Source organism: Peromyscus eremicus, chromosome 17 (assembly GCF_949786415.1).
Source record: "Peromyscus eremicus chromosome 17, PerEre_H2_v1, whole genome shotgun sequence".
Lineage (NCBI taxonomy): Eukaryota > Metazoa > Chordata > Mammalia > Rodentia > Cricetidae > Peromyscus > Peromyscus eremicus.
This window is the reverse complement of record NC_081433.1, coordinates 8,949,202-8,961,854: the sequence shown is the minus strand read 5'-3', so window position 1 is coordinate 8,961,854 and position 12,653 is coordinate 8,949,202. Positions and strand designations below refer to the sequence as shown.

At 49.7% G+C, this 12,653-nt stretch overlaps 1 protein-coding gene across 2 annotated transcripts in view; it reads left to right on the top strand.

The window, feature by feature from the left end:
• Positions 1–8,192: 8,192 nt before the first annotated feature.
• The window catches only part of Erich1 (glutamate rich 1), a 68,523-nt gene continuing 64,062 nt past the window's right edge, over positions 8,193–12,653 (top strand). For both annotated transcript variants that reach the window (XM_059244703.1, XM_059244702.1), the window contains exon 1: positions 8,193–8,287. In XM_059244703.1, coding sequence (XP_059100686.1) covers positions 8,266–8,287 — 22 coding nt within the window. In that variant the 5' untranslated portion in view covers positions 8,193–8,265. The remainder of the gene's footprint in view (positions 8,288–12,653) is intronic.

Genomic DNA, 12,653 nt, shown 5'->3' with positions numbered 1-12,653 from the left:
AGCACGTTCTTGGTACACGAATTAAATCCTAAGACGCGGATTTTCGCTTCTAATTCAGTTTGGAATTTCTATCACTGTCAAAAATGAAGTGGGCAAAAATAGGAGAAGCAACCGATTGCCTCAGAGGAACGTGCTTACGTCACTCGGGAGAAGTCACAGCCCTGCTGCTGAACTACCTGAATCCCGTGTGCCCTCGGCCACGGCACACCAGGTATGTGCACAGGAGGCTCCGGCCTCCTCCAGCAGCACCCACTTAGACCACCTTCACTACGGCTGCAGAAGGCTGGGGGCTGCACAGGGAACAATGCTCCACGCTGCTCAACCTGGAAGGTTGCTCTAGGGAAAACCAAAGTTCTGGGCCGGTGTGGGGCGGGGAATAATTTTAAGTATGTTCCTTTGAGTTATTTGGCATAGCAGTCACCATTTGGTGTATTACCCTTTGACCTAAAAACGCAAGGTATTTACAGGCAGGTCAGAGCAGGAGCATATGGCCTACTGACTTTAACAGAGGAAATGGCTACAGAGGAGAGCAGAGGAACAGGACGGAGCGCATCTCGGAGAACAAACCCCACATTGACTAGGTCATCCCTGTGGAGTGGCTGGAGAGGCCGAGCTGTATCTGGGGACTACACCCTGTCTCCTTTCATTAGGTTTATGTTTTCTCCCAGCCCAGATGTGTTTGAGCAGAGGACTCCCTGTGGCCTGACAGCCGTGCCTGCCAGATGTGGGGCATAAAATATTCTCATTTGTTCTCTTCTAAGTAATGAAAAAGTCACATCATCTAAAAGGAAGTGGTATGCACACTCTACAATTACCATGGAAGCCAAATCTGTGTGAGTCACCCAACTGCCTGCACAAGACAATTTGGCTACTGGAAAATCCTGATTAATGGCATTTTTTAAACAACAGAGTAACAACCTGACCTGCCAAAAAAAAATATTATGTTTTCATCATATCACCAGTATTTTTTTTTTTTGGTCTTGGCTATGTAGTACCTCCCACAGAGAATATGAAGGCGAAAATCATGTTATACTGCACCTTAACTTTAAGTCTATATATTGATGGGGAGGTTGAACTAAGTAAGTCAGCTTTGGACTTACACACTGCCCTGAACCGGTCGTGGACTACTTTGGACCACGCTGAGACTCCAGGTTCTTTTCTCATTCCAAATGCAATTAGTTCATGGACTGTACAATAAGTCACTCACATAGGTGACTGGGATCCAAGGTAACGGTCAGATCTCAAGGTTGTAGGCTGATGTACCCGCACTGGCCACTAACAGCAATCCCAAGGCTCCAAGTCCAGATAGCTCCCTCTCGCCTCCAAGTATGAGACACCAGGAGGAAGAACTGCTGCGCTTTAATCTCCAGCCCTGAAACGCCCACAGCCTAGGCTGGCAGAGTTCATCAACACCGAGGGCGAATTCGCTGCCCGTTGCTTTTATTTTCTCATGGATACAACACAGCCGATGCTGATTAAGTCAGTCACGCATTTGGATTTCGACCCGGGCCGGAATCGACATCCATTTGAAGGAAAAGCGACCTGCGGGCGGCTCGCACCACATTCCCGAAGTGTAGGAGCGCCACACAGGGTGTTGGGAGTTTCGGGTGCGAATCGCCAAGCAGCCGCGGCGCTCTGGGTTCCCCTCCACCTGCGACACCCTGCACCCGCCTAGACGCCGCCTGCGGCCCTTGCCCACCTCTCCGAACTCGGTCTAGAGCCCCAGCCCCTATCTCGGGTCCCAGAGGAGCACCTTCCGCCGCCCAGCCGCTCCAGGAGGGTGGGAGAGGAATCCCCTGCCCCGCCCGGCCCCACCTGGCCGGCGCCAAGCAGAGGAACCGATGCCTGCCGCCCCCCATCCCTTCGCGCGCAGGGCTGTAATAATTACATCCTCATTATTTCTTCTGCGATCGTTAGGGAAAGAGCCCGAGAGCAGCAACAGCAGCTGCCGGGGGAGGCTTAGTTACAAAACCCAGCGCTGGGTAGCGCTTCGCTTAGCAACCACCCCTAAAAAAGCCCCCGTGCTCCCGGCTCGCACTTGGAGAGCCCAGCAGCGGCTACCCCCTCCCAACCCCTAGGCCCAGGCCCTGCTCGTCGCGACGGCTGCAGCAAAGGGCACAAGTGGCCCCTCCCCGCCTCCGCGACCCCAGCGCCCTGTAGCACCGGCTCCGAGCACCTTCCATTCATTCCCAGTCTGAGTCCCGGGGGCCACCTGGGCTTGGGGGAGGGGGAACTCGGGTCGCTCCCCACTGCCCCACCAGCCCCCTCGCTGGCCAGCGCCCCAGGCTGCACCCCGTTACCCGGCCTCGCGGAGCGGGGAATTTCACACCTCCGCCTCGCTCCTGTAGCCGGGGAGCCCGTGTGCCAGCAACCCTGCCACCGGGCTCTGCAGCCCGGAAGGAAGGACCCCAGCCGCGGACCCCGGAGCACCGGCCACCCCTAAGGTTATCTCACACTCCCGGAGCGTGTTCCTAGTAGCCTCCTACCCCCGACACAGCCGCCTAGGCAGGGCCCACGCGGGTCGGTCTCGCAGCACCGCCCCCTCCCTGCCCCGACGGCTCTCGCCACTTAGCGCCCAGGTCCCCGCATCCCAGTCCCCGCGGCCCCGCGCGTCTCGCACCTTCCTCAGAGCGGACATCCTTGGGCTTTTCCTAGTTCAGAAGATGCCGAGCGACATAGCAAGGTGGCCACCCTTCAGGCCAGGCGGCGCGCACAGCACTGCCGCCAGCTCCCAGGCTCGAGAATCCTTGGGTCCGTGCGTCGATCCGCAGTCTGTCTGTCCGCCCGCCGCCCGCCGCTGCCGCCGCCGCCGCCGCCGCCGCGCGCTCCAACCCCGTTCGAGCCCAGCGCACGGTCGGTCCTCACGGCCGGCGCCTGCGCACTCGGCGCCCGGGGAGGCACCGGCGCACTGGGGGGCGGCCGGTGCGTGGCTCCATCTGAGGAAGGGCCCAGCGCCGCGCGCCTAGGGGGAGCGCTCAGGCCGCTGTGCGGCTGCCAATGGCAAGCCTGGCCCGGAGATCGCAGGGCGCGCATGGCCCGGGAGCCCGCGCACAGCGGGTCCCAACTGTTGCGCGCAGAGCACTGGGTCACTCGAGGACAGTGAAGGTACCGGGCGGGGGAGCAGAGAGGTCCCACACTGCAAGTGCTCGGCGTGTTTGTAGGTCAGCGTGCGAACCCACACACAAGCCAATGCGCCTGGAAAGGTCTAGCTCAATCTGAATCAAGATGTGACAACTGCAGACGCATTGGGTGCACCGGACTCTGCCCGATGAAGTCCCCCACATCTGTTGGGCTCCCAGGTCAGAGAGAGGGAGCGCTAGAAGACCGATCTGTTACAAAGCTTCTTACAGCCACTGAGAGTGCGCACACAGGTGCTCTGGGCTCTGAAATACAGCCTGTTTCCACCTGTTACCTGCCGGCCGGTGAACTGCTCAGTGCTGTGCTCAGAGGAATCAGGGATCCTCCAGTGGCACCCCTGGCACCTCGAATAGCAATCCTCATTAATAAACCTGGTCCAGACACAGGGAAAAGCGATGGTGTCAGCCACTTGTTTGCTGCAGCAGCATATAGATAGATGTATGAAGTGTGAAAGTGGAAGCGAATAATAATAATAATAATAATAATAATAATAATAATAGTTTATCCTTTTATCTTGGAGACGTCAGGAAGGCAACCAATAACAGTCTGGCAAACTTAACAAAATTAGCCATGTTGTGATGGAACCTAGTTAGATTCATGGGAACATCCCCCTCCTATCTGTCAGCCTGTCAAGAAGAAAAGTTATTGTGGCCTAGAGTAAAATGCCCTGGCAACTGAAGGCATAGTTTGACACTGGACTCTGGGGCTCTACCACTACACCTAGCTAACCTCGGGCAAGTCACAGGGCTCCATGTAAATGTGAATGTAAAAAGGGGCTTTGTCTCCATGGTTAAGATGTTTAAATGTGACCAAAACTTAATCAGCAAGATGAATATTTACAGAAAGATGGACAGGTGTAGAATGGAAGAGAGGCACATGAACAACCCAATATTTTCCAAAAATTCCAAGATCTTTACACAAAAACAGTCTCCATAAAATGTTTTTCATATAATCAGTCAACAACTTCAGTGTACTTTAAAAGCAAAATACAAATTGTGTGAGAGATACATAAATGACTCAAAGAAACCTGACATACCACCTTCTTAGTGTTTTTTTTTTAATATTCCAATTGGTTTCACAGTGGAAAGCCTCAAACCAAAAATCTAGATGGCATATCAAGTTTTAAAATTCTAGTAACCATTTTCTCTCCTCTCCACACGTGTCCCCATCTTTCCATTCATTTACTTGCCATCTCATGCAATGGTAGCAACCAAAGAAACACAAATGGTACTTAAAATGAGTGCTTACTTATGTGTTGTGGACGTGTGAACAAAACAGGAAAAAAAAAAAAAAGATTGTCACTGGGCACACATCCCGTCTTGGGATGGAGCCACACTACAGTTATGGGAGTATACTCATGGATTACATTTGCTTCTGTGAAGGAACTGTACTGTGTTATTGGAAAATGAAAAGGGCAGTAAACAGTTTACGATGTTAAGGAGGTATTAATGAGGGTTCCATTACATGAAATCTTCCTCTGGGTTTGCCCCACAGGAGGTCCCAAGACATGGTTTTGAGTGTAGGTGATTTATTTGAAAGCCTTATCTCTGGAAACTAAACGGGAGGAAAGGTACTAAAGGGTGTGTCATCAGGGTGATCTCTCCTTCAGGCAGCTGGGGTTGATCCTATTGAAGATTCTTTGAGGAACAGTCTGAGGTGTACCTCAGGATTGCCTCCATCCTCCCCCTCCTCTCTGCTTCCCCTGCTGAGCAGCTTTGATAATGTCAAAGAAAGCCACCTTCAGAGTTGACTATGGATGAGGTGAAGCCAGAGGTTGGCTTCTACCAAAGCTCCCAAGAACAGGATAGGGGTTGGGGTGAAGTGGGGGGAAGTTCTGGTAGTAGGAAGAACAGGCCTGACGACCCAGAGACTTGCCTTTTCTTGTAAATGACAAGTTAGATTAGGAACTGAGAAACCATCCTGAATGTGGACTGACAGACAGTGTGTTGGGAGGTTTTGTAACACATTTAAAGGACTTGGAATAATGTCTTAGATACAATGTAATTTTATGTGGGATTTTGACCAGAACATTAGGACTTTCTTCATGGCACTTGCAGACAAAAAGACATTTGCATTTCTTCCTTCCCAATATATGGTCTTTTTATTTCCTTTTCTTATCTCATTACATTAGCTAGCATTTCTAGTATGATATTGAAATCAGTGGTTAGAGGGACTATCCTTGCCTTTGTAGGAAAGCTTCTAATTGTTTTTCCCCCTTGATGGTGATATTTGCAGAATTTTTTCGTAAATGTTCTTTATTGAGTTAAGTAAATTATCTTTTATTTATTGTTGACTGAGAGGGGTTTTGTTTGTTATTTGCTTTGTTGTTTTTATAAATCATGAACTAGTGTTAGATTTTGTCAAATGCTTTCTCCATTTTTTTTCTTTTGATTCTGGTCCTGTAATGGACTAGAGTGAGTGAGTTTTTAAAATGTTTATTTTATGTTATGTGCATGAGTATGTTTGCCCGAATGTGTGTATGTGCACCAGCGTGCATTCCTGGTGCTTTCAGAGGGCAGAACGTATCAGAGCTCCCAGAACTTCAGTTCCAGATGGTTGTGAACCACCATGTGAGTGCCGGAAACTGAACCCAGGTTCTGTGCAAAAACGGCAAGAGTTCTTAACCACCGAGCCATCTCTCCTGCTCTGCCGTGATTATTTTAGATTTTTAAAAAGACCTTTTTGGTTGCTATGAACAGAAGAGGTGGAATGGCAGTGGGGTAAGAATTGGGAAACAGCAGGAGGAATGGGGAAGAGATCAGCGTTCAAATGTAATCTCCATGAGAGGCGGGGACACGAATTATATGTGATCTTTCTGGATAGGTCTGTGGGGGAAAGAGAGAAGGAAGTAATTGCATTTCCCAAGGCTAGCCTGGCTGCCGAGTGGATGGCGCCTGTGGCTGACTGGGAGTGATACAGGAGAGCTCCTGTCTGCTGGAGTTCTGGGGGACTGTAGCAAGCAGAAGCTGGTACAGTGGTCTGCATCCAGGGTCTTCTGTTTTCTTGAACCCTCACACTTTTGTGTCTTGTAGTCCAATGAAAGTCACTGTCACCAAAGACCGTGAAGACCTACCCTCAACAAATCCAGCTGTACATTCAAACGGGTAAACCCTCCTTTGACTTGGCTGCAGGACGGTTGTCATTTCTTGTCCCCTCTAGTCACTCCTTCCCTTGGGCCAGAGCTGGAGCCTCTTCATCTCTCAACTTTCCAAAGGTGAGAAGCCGTCGTCATGGCTCAGCTCTTAGCCACTCCTCTGGCCACATTTATTCCCTCTACGGTCTCCTAAGCTTATGTATCAAAAGCTGCTCTGCACCGCTTAACAAAGGGCCTCCCAAAGGATCCCCGTATCATCCTGAAACCCCAACTTTTCGGGTTCTGAGCCCAAATCCTGAACCCATTCTAGATTTCCCCTTTTCTATCACAGACAAATCTGAGGACTTGGAACATCTCTGTTGCTTTGCCTTCAAACGCATCCACACCCTGACCATCTCCTCTTACAATCTTCAATGTTACAGCTCAGATGCTAACCACCAACATTTTCCTTATTGCAACCGCCGCACAGTGGTCTCTTGCAATGCAGTTTACTCTCAGTAGAGAAGCTGAAGTCATTTCTTGAACATTTATATCAGATCGTTTCACTTCTAGGCTCAAAACTGATCAATTTTCCACATCTCCGTGAGAAGTTCAATGTTGCTTCTTCCATGATCGTCACCGGTGAAGCAGAATAAGGCAGCAAAGACCAATTATTAGGTACTGATCTATTGATTTATTTCGTGATTTACTCAAAGCACTGCTTGTACTGCCTATTTGCCAAGCATGCCTTCGCCTCCTACCTGGAACAGAATGACCATGACCAGGGTAAATAGTGGTAACATTGGGTCATGTTGCCCTTAACAATCTGAAGACTGCCATTTAGGCTTCTGTACAGTATCACTCGCTTGCCCACCCCACCTTGTGGTTTTAGAGTATAAAACGCTAATAGAAACTGTACCCCAACCGAGGCCTTTCAGGAACTATCCTGGCTTGAGTTCATCAGTAACATCTCTGCCCTTCCACTCTCACTGAAATAGGAGAGCTTATTCCAAAGAGTCCTGCAACACCCGAGGCCACGCCTTCTCTCCTCCCTGATCCCTACCGGCATCAGATCTCCCAAACAAAGGCTGGCAGGCAGGCACTTTACTTGAACCATAGTTTGTCTTCTTTTCTGTTTTGAGCATTTTCTTCATAATATCAGGTCTTCCTCGTTCATCTCCTCAAGTCTGTACTTGATAACCTCCACTATCCAAAGACGTCTACTTTGTGTCTTTCGTTATAAACTCGCTGCTTATAACCCTGCACTATTTCTCTTCGAAGAGCTCGTCTCTTTGGGATACGGTCCTTACAGTCTTCTTTGTCCTGCACCTCTCTTGTCTGACCTTTCACAGACGTTTATTTCCAGCTTGCAGGTCGTGCAGACACTTGGCAGTCATGCTTCCGAAGAAGCAATTCCAAGGACAGAAGAGTCAATGTCAGCAGGGCACAAGGGTCCCAGCGCGGGAGCACCGCCAGGCTTTAAAAGCAAAGTGCCTTGGGTGGAAGACAACACAAAGAGAGGGACCGGCAGACGCGAAGCAGAGGGGAGGCGCTGTCGGTGGTTGGGCACCGCTGGTGTGCGGGCGCAGCAGTCCCCTCTGCAGACATAGTGAGGGGGGCGCGGAACCGACAGCAGGTCTGGGCCGAGAGAAGGACCAAGTCTTGCCTCAAGCTTCCAGGTCTTCCTTCTCTCCTCAGCAACCTTTCTCCAGCTTGCACCCCAGGTTCCGCAAGTGTGCAGAGCCGGTACCGTCCCCAGCAGTGTCTTGGCCCAAGTCTATCAGAGGGGCAAACCCTGGAGCTGCCGCTACGGCGCCCCTTACCTTCCGCGCAGGCTCCGGAGCCAGGCTCCTAGAGGCAGAGCTTAAGCCACGCCCAGGACCCATACGAACCAATAAAACGCTGTATGTGGATGATTGGCACCCAGCGGCGGGGAATTCGGGTCCGGATTAGGCACTGCTAATATTGTGGGCGGGCCTACACGAGAGGAATCCGGAAGCGCCGGGCGCTCGTCGGGCGGCCGCTGGGGCCCAGGATCCCGGCTGGGGTCCAGTATGTCTGCTCATCGGAAGCTCGGTAGGCAAGAAGGGCGGGACGTGAGCGGAAACTGGGTCTGAGACTCGCAGGGGTGGAGAGTGTCCTGCTGTTGTGACCTGCGGTCGTAGTAGGCTGAAGGGGGATCGTGGGTCTTCTGGGACACTAAGTATCTAGCGCAGGGCTGGCATGATGGGCCCTGAGGGGACCCGGGGTGTTGGGGGACGTGGAGTGTGTGGGGCCCGTCTCCTGTGGTGGGTTCCTCCTGCTGCTGCCTGGGTCGGGAGTGTGTCGCAGCCTTTCAGGGGTTTTCGTTGTCTCTGCGACCTCACTGATGGAGAGTAGAGTCCTCCAGAACCTGATGTCCTCACTTGTCTCTAGGATAACGCCAGGACGAAGCTGGCGCGTGGGAATAGGGTGTGTGTCGGGGACCGTGGGGAGTAACACAAGACCTAGTGTGTGGAGGGCTGCCTCCACCCAGGGCAGCCAGGCCAGCCCTCTGTTCCTATGGTCCTCATCTCTCGGTTAGCGTCGGGAGGTCCTGGAAATGCAGAGCTTGTAATGGGAGTAGAGACTATCATGCTTCTCTGTGATTAAAACATGCTTCTCCTATGAAATGAAAAAGGAAAAAAAAAAGCGCCAGTGTCAACTGTATATAGTTAATAAGTATCTGCTTAAAAAGTAGGAAACTAGTTTCTCAGCAAGCAAGAAAACCATGAACTAGTTAGTAAAAATCCCCTTTCTGTGTATTTTTTTCCTGTGTAGAAAATTGTACTAGTGACCACCCACTTCAGCCCCAGTGAGTTCCCACTTTCATCTAATTGCCTGCCCCCCTCCCCCCAAAAAAGAGTAAGACTATCTCAGGGATTAGAAAGGACATAACCATTTCGAAACAATCAGATGTGGTGTTCCAAAATGGACATAAGAGTTCTCTATCGTGTAGCAAAACCTTGCTATAATCTTCCACCGGAAGAGAGTCCAAACAGTGTACTGGTACTATATGTTCAGCTGTCTCCTGCATTCTGAGTTGGTGCCACACCCCGTGCTTCATCGGCTTGCTTTCCCTTCTGTGTCTAAGGTGCGTCTAAACCTGACATTAAATGCTTTCTCCTGAGCAAAGTAAAGCAGCTAGCCAACTCTAAAAACCTTTATAGCCTCACTAAATTCAAGTAAAATGAAGGGAATTTTTCGGTTGTTTTCATCAGTCACTAAACTACCCCCTGAAAATAGTCTCTTTTTCTATTGGAGAAAATATATGACAGAATTATCAGGTAAAATTTAAGTAGTTTAAGAATGTTGTGTTTGAGCCGGGAGGTGGTGGTGGTGGTGGTGGTGGTGGTGGTGGTGGTGGTGGTGGTGGTGGTGTACGCCTTTAATCCCAGCACTCAGGAGGCAGAAGCAGGCAGATGATCTCTGTGAGTTCAAGGCCAGTCTGGGCTACTGAGTGAGTTCCAGGACAGGCTCCAAAGCTGCACAGAGAAACCCTGTCTCAAAAAAAAAAAAAAAAAAAAAAATGTTGTGTTTGGAGGGAGATAGATGATGAATAAATCTTGAAAGTACAAAGTGGAAGTGGAAGAGGCTGGAGATATGGCTCAGTGGTTAAGAGCACTGGCTGCTCTTCCAGTTTCCCAGTATCCTCATGGTGGCTCCTAACTTTCTGTAACTCCAGTTCCAGGGGATATGGTGATATTTTGCTTGTGATCTAACAAATAAAGCCTGCCTGAAGATCAGAGTGTGGAGCTAGGCCACTAGTTAGCCATAGAGACCAGGCAGTGGTGACACACACCTTTAATCGCAGTACTTGAGATCTCACGCCTTTAATCCCAGCACTAGGGAGGTGGAGACAGGAAGTGATATGGCTGGGCAGAGAGAGGAATATAAGGTGGGAGGAGCTCAGCTCCCATTCGTGCTGAGGATTCCCTAGAGGTAAATCTTTCTAGCGGCTGGCTGCTCTGCTTCTCTGATCTTTCAGCTTTCATCCTGATATCTGACTCCGAGTTATTATTATTAAGACCAATTAGGATTCGTGCTACAAGGAAATCTGCAAATCTGGCCTCCCACATGCACTAGACACACACACATGGTACACAGACATACATAAAGGCAAAACACCCATACATGTAAGATAGATAGATAGATAGATAGATAGATAGATAGATAGATAGATAGATAGATAGGTATGTTTATGTGTGTATGTATATATTTATTTAAACATATACAAATACATATGTATATTTTATATAGCTATAATGTAATGGAAAACAAAATGTTAACTTTTCTTCTTTTCTAAGCATGATTGGCTGAAGAGCCCTAATGCTGGGAAACAAGCTCTGAGACCTGAGTCGGAATAAAAATGCTAAGCACTTGCAATTTGTTAAAGCAAAAGCATGGGACCAGAACTGATCTGTCTTCAGCCTGTCACTCGCTGACCCTGCCTTCCCACCTTGTGTGTACACATAGATAGAAAACGCCTGGCCGATGGAGACATTGTCACTGGTGTCCCTCATAGGCCAGGTCCAGCTGTTCCTCGGGGACATTGGATCTCAGCAGTGGGGAGAGGGGTAGGGTCTTTTTACCTTTAGAGATGGCATCTCATTCTGTGGCCCAGGCTGGTCTTGAACTCACGGTAATCCTTCTACCTCAGTCTCTCAAGTGCTGAGGTGGTGAGCAAAGGTGCTAGGCTGTTCCGTGTGCTTTACATAGAGGCAGGAGATATACAGAGTGCTGAACCAGCGTCCGTTCGGCCAGCTAGTGTTGGTAGAGCACCCAGTGCTAATGTTAGCTGCCTCGGGCATTAGGGATACTGCGGGAAATCCCCCTCCCTGTACAGAGGCACTGGTGTAATTCAAGGCTATGCCCCAATGTGGAGAACGGTCTAAGGGTGCCAGACTGTTCCTTCTCTGGGCCCTAGAAGAGGCAAGAAAGCTTGTAAGGCATAGGGGTAATTGAAGAAATGACTGTAAGTCTTTGATGGTTCTGTTGCTATCTTTCTTGCTTCTGTAATAGGCCTGCTAATGCATCAGCTTCCTCATGGAAGAGACTCAGCTCGGGAATGAGTAGGATACTGGGACTGAGAGCAGAAACTCAGGCCAGGTGCCAGGTTAATACTGGTGTAGCTGGAGACTGTAGAAGGAGCCCTAGAGAAGACAGTTGAAGAGCCACAGGCAGTCCTGTCTCCACAACCCCCACCCCACCCAGGCCAGCACCTAGGGATAGGAGGTGGAGTTAAATGAGACCTGACTTCAATCTCACCCAAGCTAGCGCCTCAGAGCTAATTGCCTCCAGTCGTTGGGGCCTTCATCTTTACACAGGGATAATAACAGCAGTGCTTTTTGAGGATTAGGCGGGTAGCCCACAGATGTATGTGTGGGTCTGTAGAGACAGCTAGCAGGTGGGTATCACAGTACATTTCTCAGGGTGCAGGAAGAAGCAGCAGGTTCCTGTAGAGCAAAAGCTGTCAGGTGATGAAAGAGACCAAGTACATGAGGCTTCCATGCTGGCTTGTTTAAAATGAAATAGATGACGGCCGGGCGGTGGTGGTGGTGCACACCTTTAATCCCAGCACTCCAGGAGGCAGAGGCAGGCGGATCTCTGTGAATTCGAGGCCAGCCTGATCTACAGAGAGAGATCCAGGACAGGCACCAAAACTACACAGAGAAACCCTGTCTCGAAAAACTAAAAAAAACTACGTGTTTGAGGGACAAGAGACATACAAAATGCCTGAAAAATACTATAAAGTCCTGCCCTAAAGTCACAGCCTAGGGAGTTGAGTTCATAGGACAGTGTGGACGTTTGGGGAAGTGACACTGTACAGGCAGCCTTTTTCTTTGATAGCCTTCCCATCTGCCAAGCCAACAGAACCCCCACGTGAAAATAAGTGATCCTCAGCCTTCCTAAGGCTGCTACCCTTTAATACTCACCCCCAGCCGTAAAATTACCTTCATTACTACTTCGTAACTATAATTTTGCTACTATTATGAATCGTCATGTAAATATCTGTGTTTTCCAGTGGTCTTAGATGACCCCTCTGAAAGGGTCATTGGACCCTAAGGGGTCATGTCCCACAGGTTGAGAAACACTGATCTAGATGCTTTTCTAGTCTCTGCTTCTTTATGTTGGACTGAAAATATATCTAATGTAAACTAGAGTTACTGGTATAAAATTATACTTTATCTCATGTCTTCATTTCTAATAAGTACAGCTTACTGACTTGCCTTCAGAGCAGCAGCTGGCATTTCTCAGCTCAGTCTGTTTCGGGGAGAAGGCACACTGTGAGCTGAGCGGTTGGTGACGGTCCCATTATGGCCTGTGACAGAACCAGCCCATCCTCCTGGAAGTGCCCTTTGCTCTCTCCCTGCTACAACTTACTTACCAGTCTTAATGAAAACATTAGAAGCCTTACCTGGGA